Source organism: Dermacentor variabilis, chromosome 1 (assembly GCF_050947875.1).
Source record: "Dermacentor variabilis isolate Ectoservices chromosome 1, ASM5094787v1, whole genome shotgun sequence".
Lineage (NCBI taxonomy): Eukaryota > Metazoa > Arthropoda > Arachnida > Ixodida > Ixodidae > Dermacentor > Dermacentor variabilis.
The window spans coordinates 13200552-13216278 of record NC_134568.1 but is presented as its reverse complement, the minus strand read 5'-3'; the positions used below and the strand labels follow the sequence as shown (position 1 = coordinate 13216278).

Below are 15727 nucleotides of genomic sequence, written 5' to 3'. Positions count from 1 at the left end.
CAGCATACTTCAGATGCATATCGTAGGAATTCTCTTGCGTTATACATAAACAGCGGTAGAGCTTCCTCGCCAGCGCTGATTCGCCATTGTCGGTTTTACTTGCAACGTCAAGTGCGTTCTCGCATTGGCGAGAAACTGGCGTCATATTAAAGTTCTGACTACATTGCATCAACTTGCTCAACTCCCGGCCAAGTTCACTGCGCGACTATTCGCAAAGTGACGTCACGTAACTGAGCATATCACTTTTCTTCGCGCCAATTTTTGGGAACACATCAGCATTCTCGGCGGCAGCGCCACCGAAGAACGCACTGACACATCGAGCGCATCGAGGATAAAGCAGCACGCTACATTACGCGTCGAGCGCTTCTTGCTGCAGCGTGTTCACCCTTAAGCGCTCCGCTTCGTGCTCATGGAAACGGCATTGCTTGAGAGGGGGGCGTCGCCGAGGCGTCTTCTGTGGGCCTCTATTAGCAGGGCTACAGAGCGCGAGCGTTCGCCGTCTTTTGATGATTCTGACCTCTTCGAGGAAGAAACGGAAAGCCTCCCACGTTACCTTAAAGAACTTCCAGGCTCCCGTGACCACAAGAAGGACGCTATTATGCCGCTAGCACAATCTTCAAGAAACTTCGTGCGACCGTGTCTGATGTCTGTGCCCAACGTCGTCGCCGAAATTGTGACAGCGGCTCACTATAAACTGTTGCAGGATAACCTGATGTGTTGCACATATCAAAATGGACTCGACTGCACCAATGGGAACGCTGAGACCATAGTCGGCAGCGATGGCCTTCTGTCGGCTAGCGTGGACGCAAGGTATGCTCTTATCTCAAATGGCTGTTTAGCTGTTCCTTTCGTTGTCATATTCATGCTCAAGCGTTGGGCTTGTTCGGACTGCTTGGGACGACAGATGAAAGTTCACTAGAGAGCTTTCAATCAGCGCTGAAAGGATGCGAAAACAGCCGTGTGCTTAGATTTAGGCGCACGTTAAAGAACCCCAGATGGTCGAAATTTCCTAAGTCCTCCACTACGACATGCCTCATAATCAGAAAGTGGTTTTCGCACGTTAAACCCCATAATTAAATTTTTTACATAAAGAACAATCACAGAACAAGCATCCAAAACACATCATTGATAAGGCGCTTCTGATAATGCCAAGCACGTAGGGCTCCGGGCCCGCACGCGTTACCCTGTATACATTACTGTTGATCTTGAAGGGGCAGCGCAATATGACGAAGACAGAAGGCAGGAACACACAGGACAGAGCTGATGTGTCAGCGCTGTCCTGTGTGTTCCGGCCTTCTGTCTTCGTCATATTGCGCTGCCCCTTCAAGATGTTCAACCACTACCAACTCGCCCAAATGTCGATCCTTCTACAGTATATTACTGTTTCGCAAGCTCCCGCGGCGACTGCAGCTTGCGACGTGCGGAGTGACGTCTCTAGCATTTCATCGATGAGAGAACCAGCCTAGCAACTGATTTCATTGTTCTTGTAACACCGCTATGGGTACGCAACGTATAGTTAGGGCTTCCGAGCAGCAGCGTGAATGAGAAGTGTTAAAAGCAAAAAAAAAAAGAAACGGCAGTACCACCAGCAGCGGCCTGGTGCCGAAATTACAATTACTCCCCTTGCTACCCTTACTCTAAAGCAATAAAATATTGTGCAGCCCCCTCAACAGTTCTAGCGGTTTTCAGCAGCTTCGCTGGACATGCACTTTCGCAGGCCTGGGATGGCGATGCAGTGCGTCCCTCTTCGTACTCTCGCCATCCTTTATCATACTTATTCGATGCCACTGAGGTATTCGAAGACCAAGTTATTGGTTTCGAAAGTTAAAAATTACCGCATTGCCGCTATGAACAATGAAATGAAGGGAACAATATGCAACAGTCCTGAATCTCGCAATTTCCCACGAAACGTTCATTTGGGCAAAAGAAAACTTTCCTTCCTCGTGCAGTTCCCGCTGCCTTCACGTGCAACTTCAGGGGATGGAGGTGCTGCAGCAATACTTCGTATCCGTGGACGTTCAGATTAATGAAGAGACAAGTGGCTCGTCTGACGACGTCTGTGAGTTCGAGGGCGCGTCTCATTCCTGTTCAAAATTTCTGTAATACTTATTTTAGTCTGCGGCCCTAGAACCATTGTGACAGGAACAGATTTCCTGCGGCCAACGTATAGTCTCACGTGGTAGTGACGGCGAAGAAGGCAGCAAAGCTGTGGTTGACGAAACAAGCGTTTTATTGGGCGAATTTATGCCCTCGAAAGCATGCTACACTCAAAGAACGATAGCGGCGAACACAGTCGGCAATCGTCGAAAATGTGATGTGCAGGTCAAGCGCGTCGGCTTTGATAGACGAGCCATAGAACGTTCCAGACAAATCGCTGGTGCCCGCGTGTCATCCAGAAATTTGTACATTTGTGTCGCGCGTAAATGCCATCAGATTACACAAGGTTCGGTGACAAGACAGCGCATAGAACCATCGATAACATTCCAGAAACTTCCGATACATGCAGACGCGTGCCGCGCTGCGCGATAACATTTGTTAGACGTGAAAAGCGCTCAAGCGAAAAGAAGTCCGCGTGTCAGTGCCCCCTCTCAAAAAGCATTGTCCCGATGTTACAAACATAACAGGAGCACGAAACACAAAATGACATTTATCAAAGAAACAGTCCAAAGATAAACAAGTCCACGTGTCAACAGCGCAAAAAACACAAGGCTCATGTGACAGGGGCTGGTCCACGCCAGTTTGTCGGAAACGGGCGTACAAGCACTGGTGCCTTACTGTGGCACGCTGTTACGTCAATCTCGTAAAGCCTTTGATATGCTATGATTGTGATCAAGGCTCGAAAGTACGATCCTAGCATTGGTGAGGTGTTGAGCTGAAGGTAATAAATGTAAAAGCACTAGCAGTAAGAGGCTGCTGAATGCGTAAGTGGTATAGCTTTGGCACCTCGAATGCGGGTAAGAAGCTTTTGAACGTGGCGCTCAAAAGGAGGGCGGACAAAGCAAGGCCGAGCGCGAAGGAGGATGGATAAAGCAAGGTCGTTCCAATTTACAGCAAGTGGTGGGGCAGGGCATAAGCTATAACTGCCGTCAATATGAAATATCATTTCGAGAGGTCCTGTGGATTCTGGAGTGGGCCATTGCTGAAGTCGTGCCTATAATGCGTTTTGCTAGAAGTGAAGTAAGGATTTTCCACTTTCACGAACGTTTCTTTTTCTGCCTCACATGTATTAGAAAACAGTTCGTTTCTTTAAATGGCAGTATCGGTGTGTCTTTGGCTTAAACAACGTCCTGCTGATAAGCACGAGGCCGAAGCTTCCATTCAGGCTCCGGTAGGGGCGTCACATCCTGAATGCAGACATGCATGCGCTTCAGTGTCGCAATAGATTCTGACAAGTGAATATGATGGAGGAAGTGAGGTTATTAAATTTGCTGGATATCAACTGTAGCGAGCCCATTCATGCTTTTCGACAAGTCAGATTGAAGCGGGAGGCATGAGTGCCACCTTGGGGGCGTTTGAACGTAAAGATATTCCAAGCTGTTTCTATTGCATTTCTGCACGCATTCCTCCACGATTGCTGAAATTTTTCGGGACACTCCACTTCCCTTGTCTTTCATGCGACGTCAAAAAGACCGCAAAGATTTGATATGACGTGTACACTGATTATGCGTGATTAGAAGAAACAGAAAATTATTTACGTTTTGCCATTACTCCTTCGCTATTGGTCAAAATTTTTCGGGCTGAGTCCACTTATTCTGTCTCAGACGCGATGTCTGAAAACTGCGAAAGCTCACCACGTTAAAGTGGCGTGTGCGCATTAAAGAGGCATTTGTATGCTGCATAAAACTGATCTTAAGAACGCAGCTCTTAGGCTTCCGTTCCTGCGTCGGTTCAGGCAGTGTCGGCAGTGCAACCGAGCGAACGAGCACAACGAAAGATGAAATAGCGAACTCAGAGCGAGAGATGAAAGATGCTAGTCGCGACCAACCAATGTCACCGGCCCCTCGTACTCCCGGGAAACTGGGGTCATGCGGACCTGCCCGACCGCTCCATGCGAACTCGTTTCTGGTCTCAACTAGACCGCTCCTTTTGTGCTATCGTCTGCTTGAGTCAGCTCTCGCTCGTGCTTGTTTGGTTTGCGTGGTTTGCGATTGTTTTGTAGTTTCATTGTACGCGCGACTCGGTATTGTGTAGTACTTTCTGGAAGCCACGCAACACCAGCGTCGATCCTATAGTCTTTATAAATGCCGACAAGCTTGACCCCCAGATCAGACTTCTGACGACTGCCGACTCTTCTACATGTCTCTCTAAAATTCTTTGCTTCAATATATCGCGAAATGGAAACACGTATAGAGCGGCGCTCAAATTTCGCATTAGGGACTATCGTAATCGTCGGTGAAATTTTATTTCGGAACAGCCCGAAACCAACCCGTTCCGGAAAGAATAAAAAATGTCTGCCAACAGATCACTCGCGCACTGGCTACTAGGAGCTGCTGGCCAGCATCAATTTATTTGCGAATAATAAACATTTTTGTTTAATTTTTTAACGTTGTCGAGCTCTTGCTGCTCATTTACGGCATCGCTCTGCCAACTTTTCTTCGGCGAGGATCCGTTTCGGCTGCATCTTTAAGCTTCTATTGCCCTCCGCCTCGATTTTCGACGAGACGCCACATGATATAAGCAAGGGGAATCGGGCAAATCAGACGCCAGCATCACCCTCCTGATTCGATTATCTACTTACAGTGCACTAGCTCCGGCCCCACCGAAACCTTTTCTACTGCCGCGTGCTCCTCGCCTCTTGTCAGGCAATTAGAAGAGAAAAGCCGGTCAAGGTAGGCAATGCTATTCGGTTTCAACATAAACAAAACTGACCTTCTATAAACGAGGAGCGCGTTTGATTGGTAGGTTCAAACAACGTTGCGGGTCACCGCCCGGTGCTTGCTTCGGCGGTTACGTAAATTTGAAGCCAGGAGATTGGAATAGTTTTACATTATAGGGCCCAGGCTCGACAACGTGACTTCTTAGCGTTAATGCGTTCTATACTTAAGCTAACATAGCTTACGTAAGCCACATAAATGCAATGCCCTACAGAGCACGGTGGGGGCGAAATGCGAAGACGCCCGTGTTCCGTGCATTGGCTGCATGTTAAGGAACCGCGGGGGGTCAAATTGTTGCGGAGTCCTACAATACTGTGTGCCTCATAATATCATGATTACATTCTTATTTTTAATAATACACATTCGGGTAGGCTTCTGCTGCGATTAGTAAAATTTTTTTGGTGTAGCTGGGTATGGAACGGCTACGAGCGGTAATAAATGAATAAAACGAGTCAATTGTAAAGAACGCTCTTGATGGAAAGTGTAGGTTCTCTTCTGTCTGTGTAATGTATTCATGTCTTCCATAAGAATCAGTCGTTTCATTTTTGCATCCTTTGTTACTAAAAGAGAACATGAGTAATCCATGACTGCTGTTACTGTTATGATAGGTGACTTGCAAAATAGTACGTGCCCTCTTCTGTCCAGCAGCCAGAACTGGAAAATCTGGTTGGAAATGAAGGTACATTCCTGTTGTGATCGACGATGTTATTTCTACTTGGCGATATCTGACCGCTTCTCGGCCAGCTGTGTAGAGCTTCGTCACTTGCGATTTACGAGATAGCGACAACGCGGCCTAGAACTCACGCTTTTCAGCACTGTGCAGTTGCGCGTTGGCGCCCGTCTGCGACGACTTATATTGTTGCTTGAACAATGAGGGAAAGCCCAGAATAGCACTTTTGTTCGGAAAATGCCTTTCTCAAACATGGTCACAATATTTTTTCAAATGGTATATTTTTCTAGATAAGTCGTTTGGCAAATCGACCGCAGTTTCAGCTTTCATTTCTAATTTTCGATGCTTCTACCTGGACTCGTCGATTCTTCAGTTTTCGGAGTTTCTTGCTTATTTTGAGCTTTACTGCTGGCGTTATTCACCCGAGTGCTTTGTCTTGCTTAAAATTGGTGTCTTCACTTTTCACGCAGCGTCCTATGTCGCACTGCAGCCAAACCTGCTCGACGGTTTCGGTTGGGCCAAGTCCACACTGCACCTTGACTTGTCTGCGCACCTCAAGGAAAGATTGCGGAGTTCTTCGGTGAGTGCTGTGGCGCGTATTATATACACCGTAAACTAAGTGAACAGAAATTTGCGTTGGCGATTTCAGTGCGCGCATTTGGCTGCAAGCTTAGGAGGGCATTAACGCTATACGGCATAGGTCACCTAATTCGCGTGCGCAAGCCGAATCGTGCTGCAGCTGGCTGTGACCAAAACTGCCGTGAAGAAGCAGGCGCGTTAACAATATTAGCTTTTGTGATCGTATAATGTGCCTTTTATTTTCATAAATCTCCTATAAGACCACTTGCCATGAGCTGAACGATGAACGCTTCATTGCGCGTGCGGCCGTGCATACTGTGATGTTGTTTTTCTCCTCTTTCAGTCCCCATTGTATTCACTCAGTTTATGGTGTAAATAAGGATTAAGCAGAAATTTCAATGTAGAGGGGGCCAACATAAAGAAACTCTCCTGAAGCGTGCTCAACATGTAGTGCCCTCAAACGTGACGTCATCTCCTCCATCGACGTTACTATAGAGTCGCGCAAGTTAGAGGATCACCGAAAACATCTTCGCCCCCCCCCCCCCCATCGGCATCCACACCACTCCAATCTGAAATCAACGCCTGGTGTTTGCGTTGCTTCACGAGCAGAACCGCTCTAAGTGCTCGGTGCCTTTCTCCACCGGATTTCTTCAGCGCAGCAGGTGATTGGCTGGCTGTATTGCGCACCGAATGCTGGATGACGTCAAGGCGAGGCTTGCGCCTAGTGAGCAAAGCAACGTCGTTACCTTTTTTCAGCGCCGGCGAGTTGCATTGGAGTGGCCTCCACTTGGCTGAAACGCATTTATATGCAGCTTTTGCTGGCATTTGCGAAGCTTGTGAATGCACGAGTACACCGCGCCATTGCGTGTGCTTTGTGGGTGGTACTATCAACTCCGGGCGGTACAATCACTCGTGGGTGCAATTTACTTCGAAATGGAGTAAATACGCTGCATAAAATTTGCGCACCGCTTGCTATTCCCGGCATATCTGGTTGATTTATTCGTGTTAATGTCGTTGGACATGGGCACAAGTTGATCCGTTCAGCTTAGGGTACGACTTTGTTCGCGACTAAATAATCCAGTCTGGTAACTAGCAGCGGTCTACCATCGTTATGAGATTAACTCGCATTACAGTAGGGAGCTCATTGTCATCGTTAGTCGGTGTGCGTATACATTTAGGTCATAAAATATGTGCTTCAACGAGCACCGTTCTATTAGATGGTTAGCAGCGATGTAGTAAATAATTACAGGGTCTCTTAAAATCTCTCGTAAGAGGTGTATGGCGAAAGCCTCCTCTTCCTCCTCTTATCAATGGCCTCTTTCTCTTTGCCGCTTCTTTCTTTAGTCATTACTGCTCACCACTAAGCATTTTTAGTCATTTCTAATCAATTGTAGTCGTTACAAGTTGTTGCTAGACATATTGGTCATTTCATAGTCATTACTAGTCATTATTAACCTCTACGAATCTCTACAAGGTTATCATTCACAGTCACTATCAATCATTTTCATTCTTTAACCCGTCTTTATTATGGCTCCAAATGGCGTGATCATAATTTCATACAATAATTACTAGAAGGAACTCTGGCGCTGTAGTCGTTGTACCACCATGGGTATGATGGGAAGTACATGGATTTGTCTGATATTCGGGCTTGTGGATTTAGACGTACTTGTGCCTTGGTATGTTACGCTTTATAAATCTTATTGTCGTAAATTTCAGCGCAATCTATACTCTTCTAAGCGCAGAAGACGCCCCGAACACGTACAATTGATATTAATTGAAAATCGAAACACGCTAAGCATCTCAGTGCACTGGCATGCCGTCGATAAATCCATAAGGGCGTTTGATTCGCTTGTCGACACATGCGTCCGTGGCTTAATGGTTTCAATATCAGGCTTCTGTGCTAGAGTTCCTGTGTTCAAATCCTGCCGTCGGACAATTTTAATTATGTTTATTTAATTCTTTATTACGCCGTACATTGTTGAAAATGACGAGCTTACAAATTCAAGGGGTGTACGGTAGCGCGATTAAAAGACCGGACAAAAGAAGACACACAGGAAGACAGAAACAAGAGTTTTCGATAATAAACATTCTAGGAATTTAGTGTCGTGTGTGTCCCTGTGTGTCTTTTGTCCCGTCTTTTAATCGCGCTACCGTACACCCCTTGAAGATGCATCACCAACAAGCCCACATTACGACCCTTGTGAGTTTAGAAAGTCACAGAGCCGTTTGAAGCCAAAAGGACGAAGTTAGGCAAATCCATTTACTTCCAATAATTCCCAGGCTCGTACAACCGTTCTCATTGCAGTTCCAGTAGACACTAGCGCTAGAGTTCCCTCTAGTAATTATTGTACGAAACTCTTTGGGCATGATGACGCTTCGGCGGACACTCCGGCTGTCAGGTCTGCTGGCAAACTTCACCATGAGCCTAGAAAGGCTTTCGCCTTAAAACGGGCAGCACTTATCGACCAAGACCGCCGGACCTTATGTCAGTCGTAACAGAGCGATTATCTCCCTCGTTTTCTTTTGAGGTTAGATGCAGCGGAGTGTCGGTTCGACATGATAATGAAGATGGAGAACACATTTAGGGCTAGCGTAATAAAACTCGCATAACCATGTGTTCGGGACACTAACAACTACTGTCGCCTAGCAGCCGAGAGTGCTGGCAGCCGTGGTTTGCAAGTGCTGCTTTTGAGCATCCTTTAGGAACATTCGGAAGAAAAATTCTGCGGGATGAGCTCTCGATCCCAGATGTGCATTACTGTATTCCGTGGTAGAAAACACGTCAAAATTTCAAGATTCGGAGTCGACGGTAACATTCAGAATTCCGAGGCAATTTTGTATTCAGACGATCTGCGGTTGAATTACCGTGTCGCTTAAAAAATTCTAGGGTATCTAGAAGTTCCGAAGGCTTTACTATCAAGCCGTGTTAACCGCGTATGGAAACATCCCGAAATTACAAAATTGCCATCGTCATAATATAGACGTGACGCAATCAATGGCAAAATAATACATCCGAGACTGCAGCAGAGTCGCCGCGATTGATCGGGTAGTGGCCGAGTGTTTTCATTGAAGGGATATCTAACTCGTTGATAAGATTAAGCGCTATTGCACTGCTTCAATTCCGGCACGCGTTTTCCATCGCCTCGACCACGCACAGATAGAGAAGCGCCTACTTCGGCATTGGCCAACGCACTTGCTCTGCACCCTTGACAATACTTAAAAGGAAGAGGTCTGGACACCGACCAAAATGGTTTAACATAGTCAATTACGTTTCGGCTCCCCCACGGGAGCCTTGTTCACAATGAAAGAAGCGGCAGAGCTGGCGCCCCTTTTCATGTGTGTCTCAAAACATGACTAAGGCACCTGGCATACACGGGCGGCAGATTGCCTTCGTTGCGATTAAGAGTGTGCGCCGTGGTTTGGATGATTAGGGACTCAAGATAAAGGCGCGAAGAATGATTTCGTTTTGACAATCACGCGAGATTTCTCCCAGTTAATCGAATGTGATGTGGTTTCGCAGTGTTCGGCCAAGGCATTCGATGCAACGTGTCGTGTCGTAACGTTGCATCGACACTTGGCATCGAATGCCTTCGCCGAACACTGCGCAACCATTTTGGTCGGTGTCCAGACCTCTTCCTTGTAAGTATGCATCATCCCGACCAGACGGGCTTCCGTCATGCTCTCAACTTCACCCTTGACAATGCAGCGAATCCGCTCACCCTCAGCGTGTGCAGAATGCCGCTGTGCTATCTGCCTCAGCTGGTCTCCCTCTTTACAACAGACCTTCGCAATTTTTTCGTGTAGCGCAAGTAGCACAAGGACGTAGAACAGAAAACAGACGCACACAGGCGTACTATTTGCGCTACAGAAAAAAAATGCGAAATGTTGCACCAACAAGCCGAAGTAGATATACAGGTCTTCGGTAGTGATTCTCCCGTTCTGCTCTCATCCAGACTTCTAGCCCTGACTGAACGCATCGTGTGCCGTAGAAATCGTATACCAGCCAGCTTGAGAAGCGGCTGTCACGCGGCCGCGTAGTAGGCAAGAACCCTGGTGCGTGTCGATGTCAGATTACAAAAAAAAAAAAAACACGCTGTGCATTGTTTTGTTGTTCTGTAGGTGTTGCAAACTTAAATTGCTTTTATTTATGTGTGAAATACTGCAGTAATCGGTTAGTGAAAAAATTAATTGAAATACGTGTTACCCAGTTAACGAAGTTATTGTTAAGTTACGAAATTGCGAACAAACGTAATTTCTTATAAGTAAATACATCGAATTCGTCACGTACAAGCCTGATTACTACATTCTTCTTATATATTTATATTGTGCAAGAAAGAAGTAGCCGCCACCGTTGGGTGGCTACATCTTTCACATTTATGTCTTTAAATAACAAAGCGTGGGTGAGGAAGACCTAAGAAATTATCAAATTTATACCAATTGGGGTTGTGCTCAGTGGTTGTCGCAGGAATAGAACGTTTGCAGTTTTCGAGCTTAGCCGTATCCGTAGATTAACCTTACGGTAGGAAATTGGGTGTTTGTCCTTTGGTTCACCTCCCCCCTTTTAGAACCTCATTTCTCTCCACCAAAAATTTAATAAAATTTAATGAGGATTGGGGGAGGAACACGCTGCGAAATTTTCAGTTTTTAGGCGCGTGAGGGAGCGCCGTAGTGAATTTCTAAGCTAGCGTGAGGGGCCTTTAAAATACTCCTTCGAGCGGTTAATTAAATTTCAGAATGGGACCGGTAAGAGAATTGTAGCCAATTTCTGCTTAAATCTTTGCGCACATGAGCAGGAGACCTTCTCGCAGCTTTGAATTGACCGTAACGCGGTAGCTTAGTTGCACCGTTAATGAGAGCGTTATTTGTAAGCGGTTGCGCTTTCAAGAGCAACTGCTTAACAGCTGTGACTCTGCTCGTATGCAGACTCGGTGAAGTGGGTGTACGAGGTCGGTGAGAAATTTTTACAGGCATTGGAAAAACTTCTTTGACTGGAAAATGATCGTGTAGGTACCGCCTGTCCGCCTTTCTGTTGCAGATTAATTCGAGCCCCCAATAGTCAATCGCGCATGATTACCAGATCAAAATTTTATTTTTAATATGCTAGAATAAATGGTACTAGATACATGTTTCTCTTTCTGTGAAACCCGTACCGGTTTTCTTTGTAGCTTCGAGCTACATTCCGCTGGAACACAATTTTTCCTTTCATACGCTGATGCCAAATGTTGTCTTTCATATAACTTCCTTGGTCAGATTCTGTAGTTTACGAAGCTGACGATTTTTTTCTCCGAATTATTTCCATGCGTCCGATATGCGCAGGACAGCATTTCTTCCTTTGCAGGAGGTTATGGAGGCATTGCTTCCGTTTAATGAAGAACTGCTCCGAGTGCTACGCATTCGACGATTCTCCACTGCGTAAAGGCATAGTTCTATAAATCAGTGGCAAAGTTCCTAAATATTTCCCTCTGAAGGATATGTTGTGCGATGTACGTCACGTTGTAAATATGTTATCCCTTCTCAATATTGTCTGTATTCCAGTAGCAGTACTCCTTTTTCGTTTGGTCGTTCGGGCAGTGGCGACGCATTTCTGCGCAATTCAATTAAACTAAAACCAATATTTTTTCTCCTCGTAGGTTTCTTACCTAATCCTTTCTGTATGGGTTACTTATTGAACTATGTGTAGGCCGTATTTTAAAGCGGCCGAAATGCACAAGGAGTGCTCGTGTACGTGGACTTAGGGGCGCGTTAAAGAGTCCCAGGTGGTCAAGACTTATCCGGAGTCCCATCACTGTGGTGTGCCTTGTAATGAGAACGTTATGGTGGCGCGTAAAACTCGCCATTTTATTTTTATGTACGTGTCAAATGTTACGGAAGCTGAGGTAATCAACACTTTCAAAACGATCTTGTCTTTAGGAGCCCTAGAGTATATTCAGTTCAATTCCTTCGCTCTGTGGGCGCACACTGAGGGATGTGCTTCTTGTAACCTCCTCGGGTATCTCCCAGTTTTTCTCTTCGTCAGTTCTTTTTACGCTACGCTTACGTTGAGCTTTTTTATGCATTGCTCTCGAGGAAATTTATAGGTGTGCGTCATTAACCGTCACTTATTTGTCGCTTCTCTAGTTTTCTGTTCGTGCGGCTCTCACTCGCGCCGACATCCGCTACCAGGCGACGGTGCGCATACTCAAACTGTCGGAGGACTGCTGGCCTGTCGGCGCGAAGCCAGTGTTGATTCACCTCAGAGAGGGCTTCGTTCACGAGCTACTTTCGGACAGCCCCCAGGTGAGACTATAGTTGAGAAGGCAGCCTCCCACCTTTGTTTCGGCGGGAATGCACAGAAAGCGACCTTGCATAATGGTAATACACGAGCTTGAATGGGAAACAGTGTAAAGTTAGTCCCGCCAGAGAAATACGCATATGTCGGTTATATTATGCTTCCATTGGAATCGGTGACACAGCAGTCCTCGCATAAATTGAACGCGGAAGTAGCAGCTTACATTTCAGTTTATTCCCTTCCGGCACTTGTATTATTCAGTTCAACTTACTGCAAATTCCAACGCGACAGTTAGTTGTTCGCAGCCTAAGAATAATTTCAAAGACTACGTTAGGCAAAGTTGCGGTGACAGACACGTGTCGCTATCTTTCCGTGCTTCGCGAGTGTACGTTCTCGTAAGGCGTGGCGAGCAACGAAAGTATGTGATGCAAAGTGAGGAAGCAGTTAGTCCATGCTTAAAAGGTAACACTCCGTCCTCGGCGAGAAACTTAAACGGCTGCTCACCCAGGTTTGGACATCGCAAGCAGTCAAACGGGGTGCGTGGATCACGCGGATAGAAGCGTCTCCGCATAGGTGTTACGGATCGAAGCTGCAAACACAGCTGAAATTTCATACAAATGCCCGCGCCTTAAAGAATTCTCCTCGGCCCGGCCTCTAAATAACTCCACGCGTAGAGCGCTCCCGTGTCTCGAGCGTTGATGCTGCAGTGCAGAGCAGCGCGAACGACTCTGGGACTTTCATGACAAGCAAGGAGCACAAAACCGCCTCTGCAAGTTCGCCGCCTTGAGAGAGAAAAAAGGGAGACGGAAAGAAAACAGTGATTCGAACTACTTGATTTGTAGGCAGAAGTTGCGGCCGCAGCTTTTGTGGCAATGGCTAGAGTGAAAGTTGTCGCAAATAGGTTCGTAACTGTCTGGCGCATGCATTACCTATTGGAGAATAGCACCCGCCGCGGTTGCCGAGTGGGTATGGCGTTGCCCTGCTGAGCTCTAGGTCACCGGTTCGACTCCGACCCGGGTAGTCGCATTTCGATGAGATAGGAATGCAGAAAGTGCTCGTGTACCTATATATTTACATGTTCGTTACAAAAACAAACCCAGGTGGCCAAAATTAACCCGTGGTTTTGGCACAGAGAACGCCAGAATTTAATTAATTATAGGCAAGGCACGTCCGCGTACTGCCGTGACTAAGACACCTTCCCAGTGTCAGAATTATTGATTGAGCAAATAGTCACTTCCTCAATTTCGTCTTTTTGAGGCAGTGCGATGAGGAATATAGGTGTAAGTCGCGGAATAGGACTAAGTGATGGTGATCGATCTTGCTTTGCAGACATTGAACCACCCAGTAGTGTTTCCTTATGGAATGGAGGAAGTCTCATCTCTGGGCGATCGCACACCGGTCAATCTCGCTTCGTTGGGACCCTATAGGTTGGTGAAATTACTATTATACTTGGGGAAATGACTGATCTTTCTTTTTAAGGAGGTTTCATTCTTAGCTGGCACTATAGCTTGCTGCAAAACATAAGGGCACTACTGTCCAATTTTGTGACGTGTGTTGAAATTGGCCGATTGGTTCTTTAGTGAAACAGAAGTGAGTAGCCTAATGGGCCTTGAAAATTGTTTGATATGTAACCACAACACTAAATCACGACCACTGTTTATTGTATTACCGCGGCATCTTAAATTTCGAAGGTAACGGCAACAATAGGTCGAATATAGCTAAGCTTGACAAAAGAACAATTTCCTCTGTCATGAAGCATCTTTCCCCGCTTATACGGCACAACTATAGAAATCCTTCTGTCACGTTTCATGAATTCACAAGTCTTGCCATCCATTCGCTTGTCTAAAACAGTGGTCACGTACTGCATTGAGGAGGGAAGCATTGACGAACCGTGAACGAACAGGGGATGCACCTGTCTGGACGTAGCGTTTCGAAAGGGGGATTTGCTTTCGTCAAAGCAAGCCTTTGTCCTTATGAGGACGTCTCCGCAAGAACACTGGCTGAGGGCTGAGACTTCCCATGTTCTCCCGCCATTAATCAATGCCTCGTTGGAAAAAAAAATCTCCTTGCTTGTTGCAGCTTACCCTCCCCGACGACGGCGTTTCGCGACAGCTGTCCGTGGCAGGAAGGGTTTGACGCACGGGGCACGTGTGGACAGAATTTGCTCCAACGTGGGACCCTGGCAGACCCGGTTGCGGTGCGGTTCGGTCACCAGGAAAAAGTGCAGCATCCTCGTTTTCATAGCGTAATTGAAAAAGGCTTCACGTCTGAAATTGCCTCCTGCGACGACGATTTCCCTGTGGACAGGGGCCAGGCGACCTTTTTCCGGGACCTGGAAAGTGAGGCCCTGCTGCGTCTAATCCATCTGGACCAACGCCGTCCTTTGACCACGCTGCCTCCGAGGAGCCGCTGGCCGCAGCACCGGCGTTGTCCTTGCGACGAGGGGCATCCGGCGGTGCGGTTCGGCGTCGGTATCTGCGAGGAAGACGTCTTCGAGGGGCGCAATGCTTGGCCATCCGCTGAGCCGAGGTTTTTTTAGCATTGTTTTACGCAACATTTGTTCATTTGTAAATTTCTTTACCAGCCTTTTGTTAGTGTAATTATGTTCTCTAGTTTACTTTGTAACGATATATTTTTTTATTGTTTAACCTTGCGCTGTCGTGTTTGCGATAAACGCATAGTGGCGTTTGTACTGTCGCTGTCAAATAAAACGCTGGTGCATGGCTGAAGGTAGTTTTCTCCGCCTTCTGTAATCATCTTCGGTGTTTGACAGCGAGGATGCGCGCTGAAGAGGGTTGCAATTGCTTATGATTTCTTTGATGGTTGTTATCTCGTCTTTTCGCTAAAGGGACATATCATAAAATGGTCCGAACTATCTATACTGGTCCAGTGGCGCATTGCTTGCAGCCGGTGCAGTTGATGTGAGAGCGTTTGGCATCTAAGACACCTCGATATGTCTCTTAGAAGCGCATCTTCAATTCCTGCAGCCAAACAGAATATGCATGGCTGTCTCTGAAGGCGACTGGTAGAAGGCACACTCTACCTTTGGCCATGCGATCCAGTTTTCGCATTGAGCTTCAAGTCGATATGATTAACTCTTGCTTTTTACGTTCTAAGCTGACCCCGTCTGAGGCCATTCACTATTCGGTTTTTCTGCAAGAAACCGACAGTCGTTCTTTAATTTGAGTTTCTTACGTTTCCTTGTTTACGAATTTATCTGAAATAAAATAACAGCATGTTGTTGCCTTATCGTTTATCCAAAAGTGCCATGCACTAACGTTCGTAGTTGGCTGATGTTGGTCGGCACCACGGTAGTGTGTAAGCGCTACCCGCTGC

The 15727-nt window shown here is 46.6% G+C and overlaps 1 protein-coding gene across 1 annotated transcript; it reads left to right on the top strand.

Annotated features, from left to right (window-relative positions):
- Window positions 1–325: 325 nt before the first annotated feature.
- Window positions 326–15120, top strand: LOC142581805 (uncharacterized). Its single transcript, XM_075691514.1, has 6 exons — window positions 326–810; window positions 1950–2059; window positions 6015–6124; window positions 12241–12399; window positions 13721–13818; window positions 14471–15120. Exons 1-6 carry the CDS (start codon window positions 410–412, stop codon window positions 14928–14930), a joined length of 1338 nt encoding a protein of 445 aa, XP_075547629.1. The 5' UTR covers window positions 326–409; the 3' UTR covers window positions 14931–15120.
- The last annotated feature ends 607 nt before the right edge of the window (window positions 15121–15727 follow it).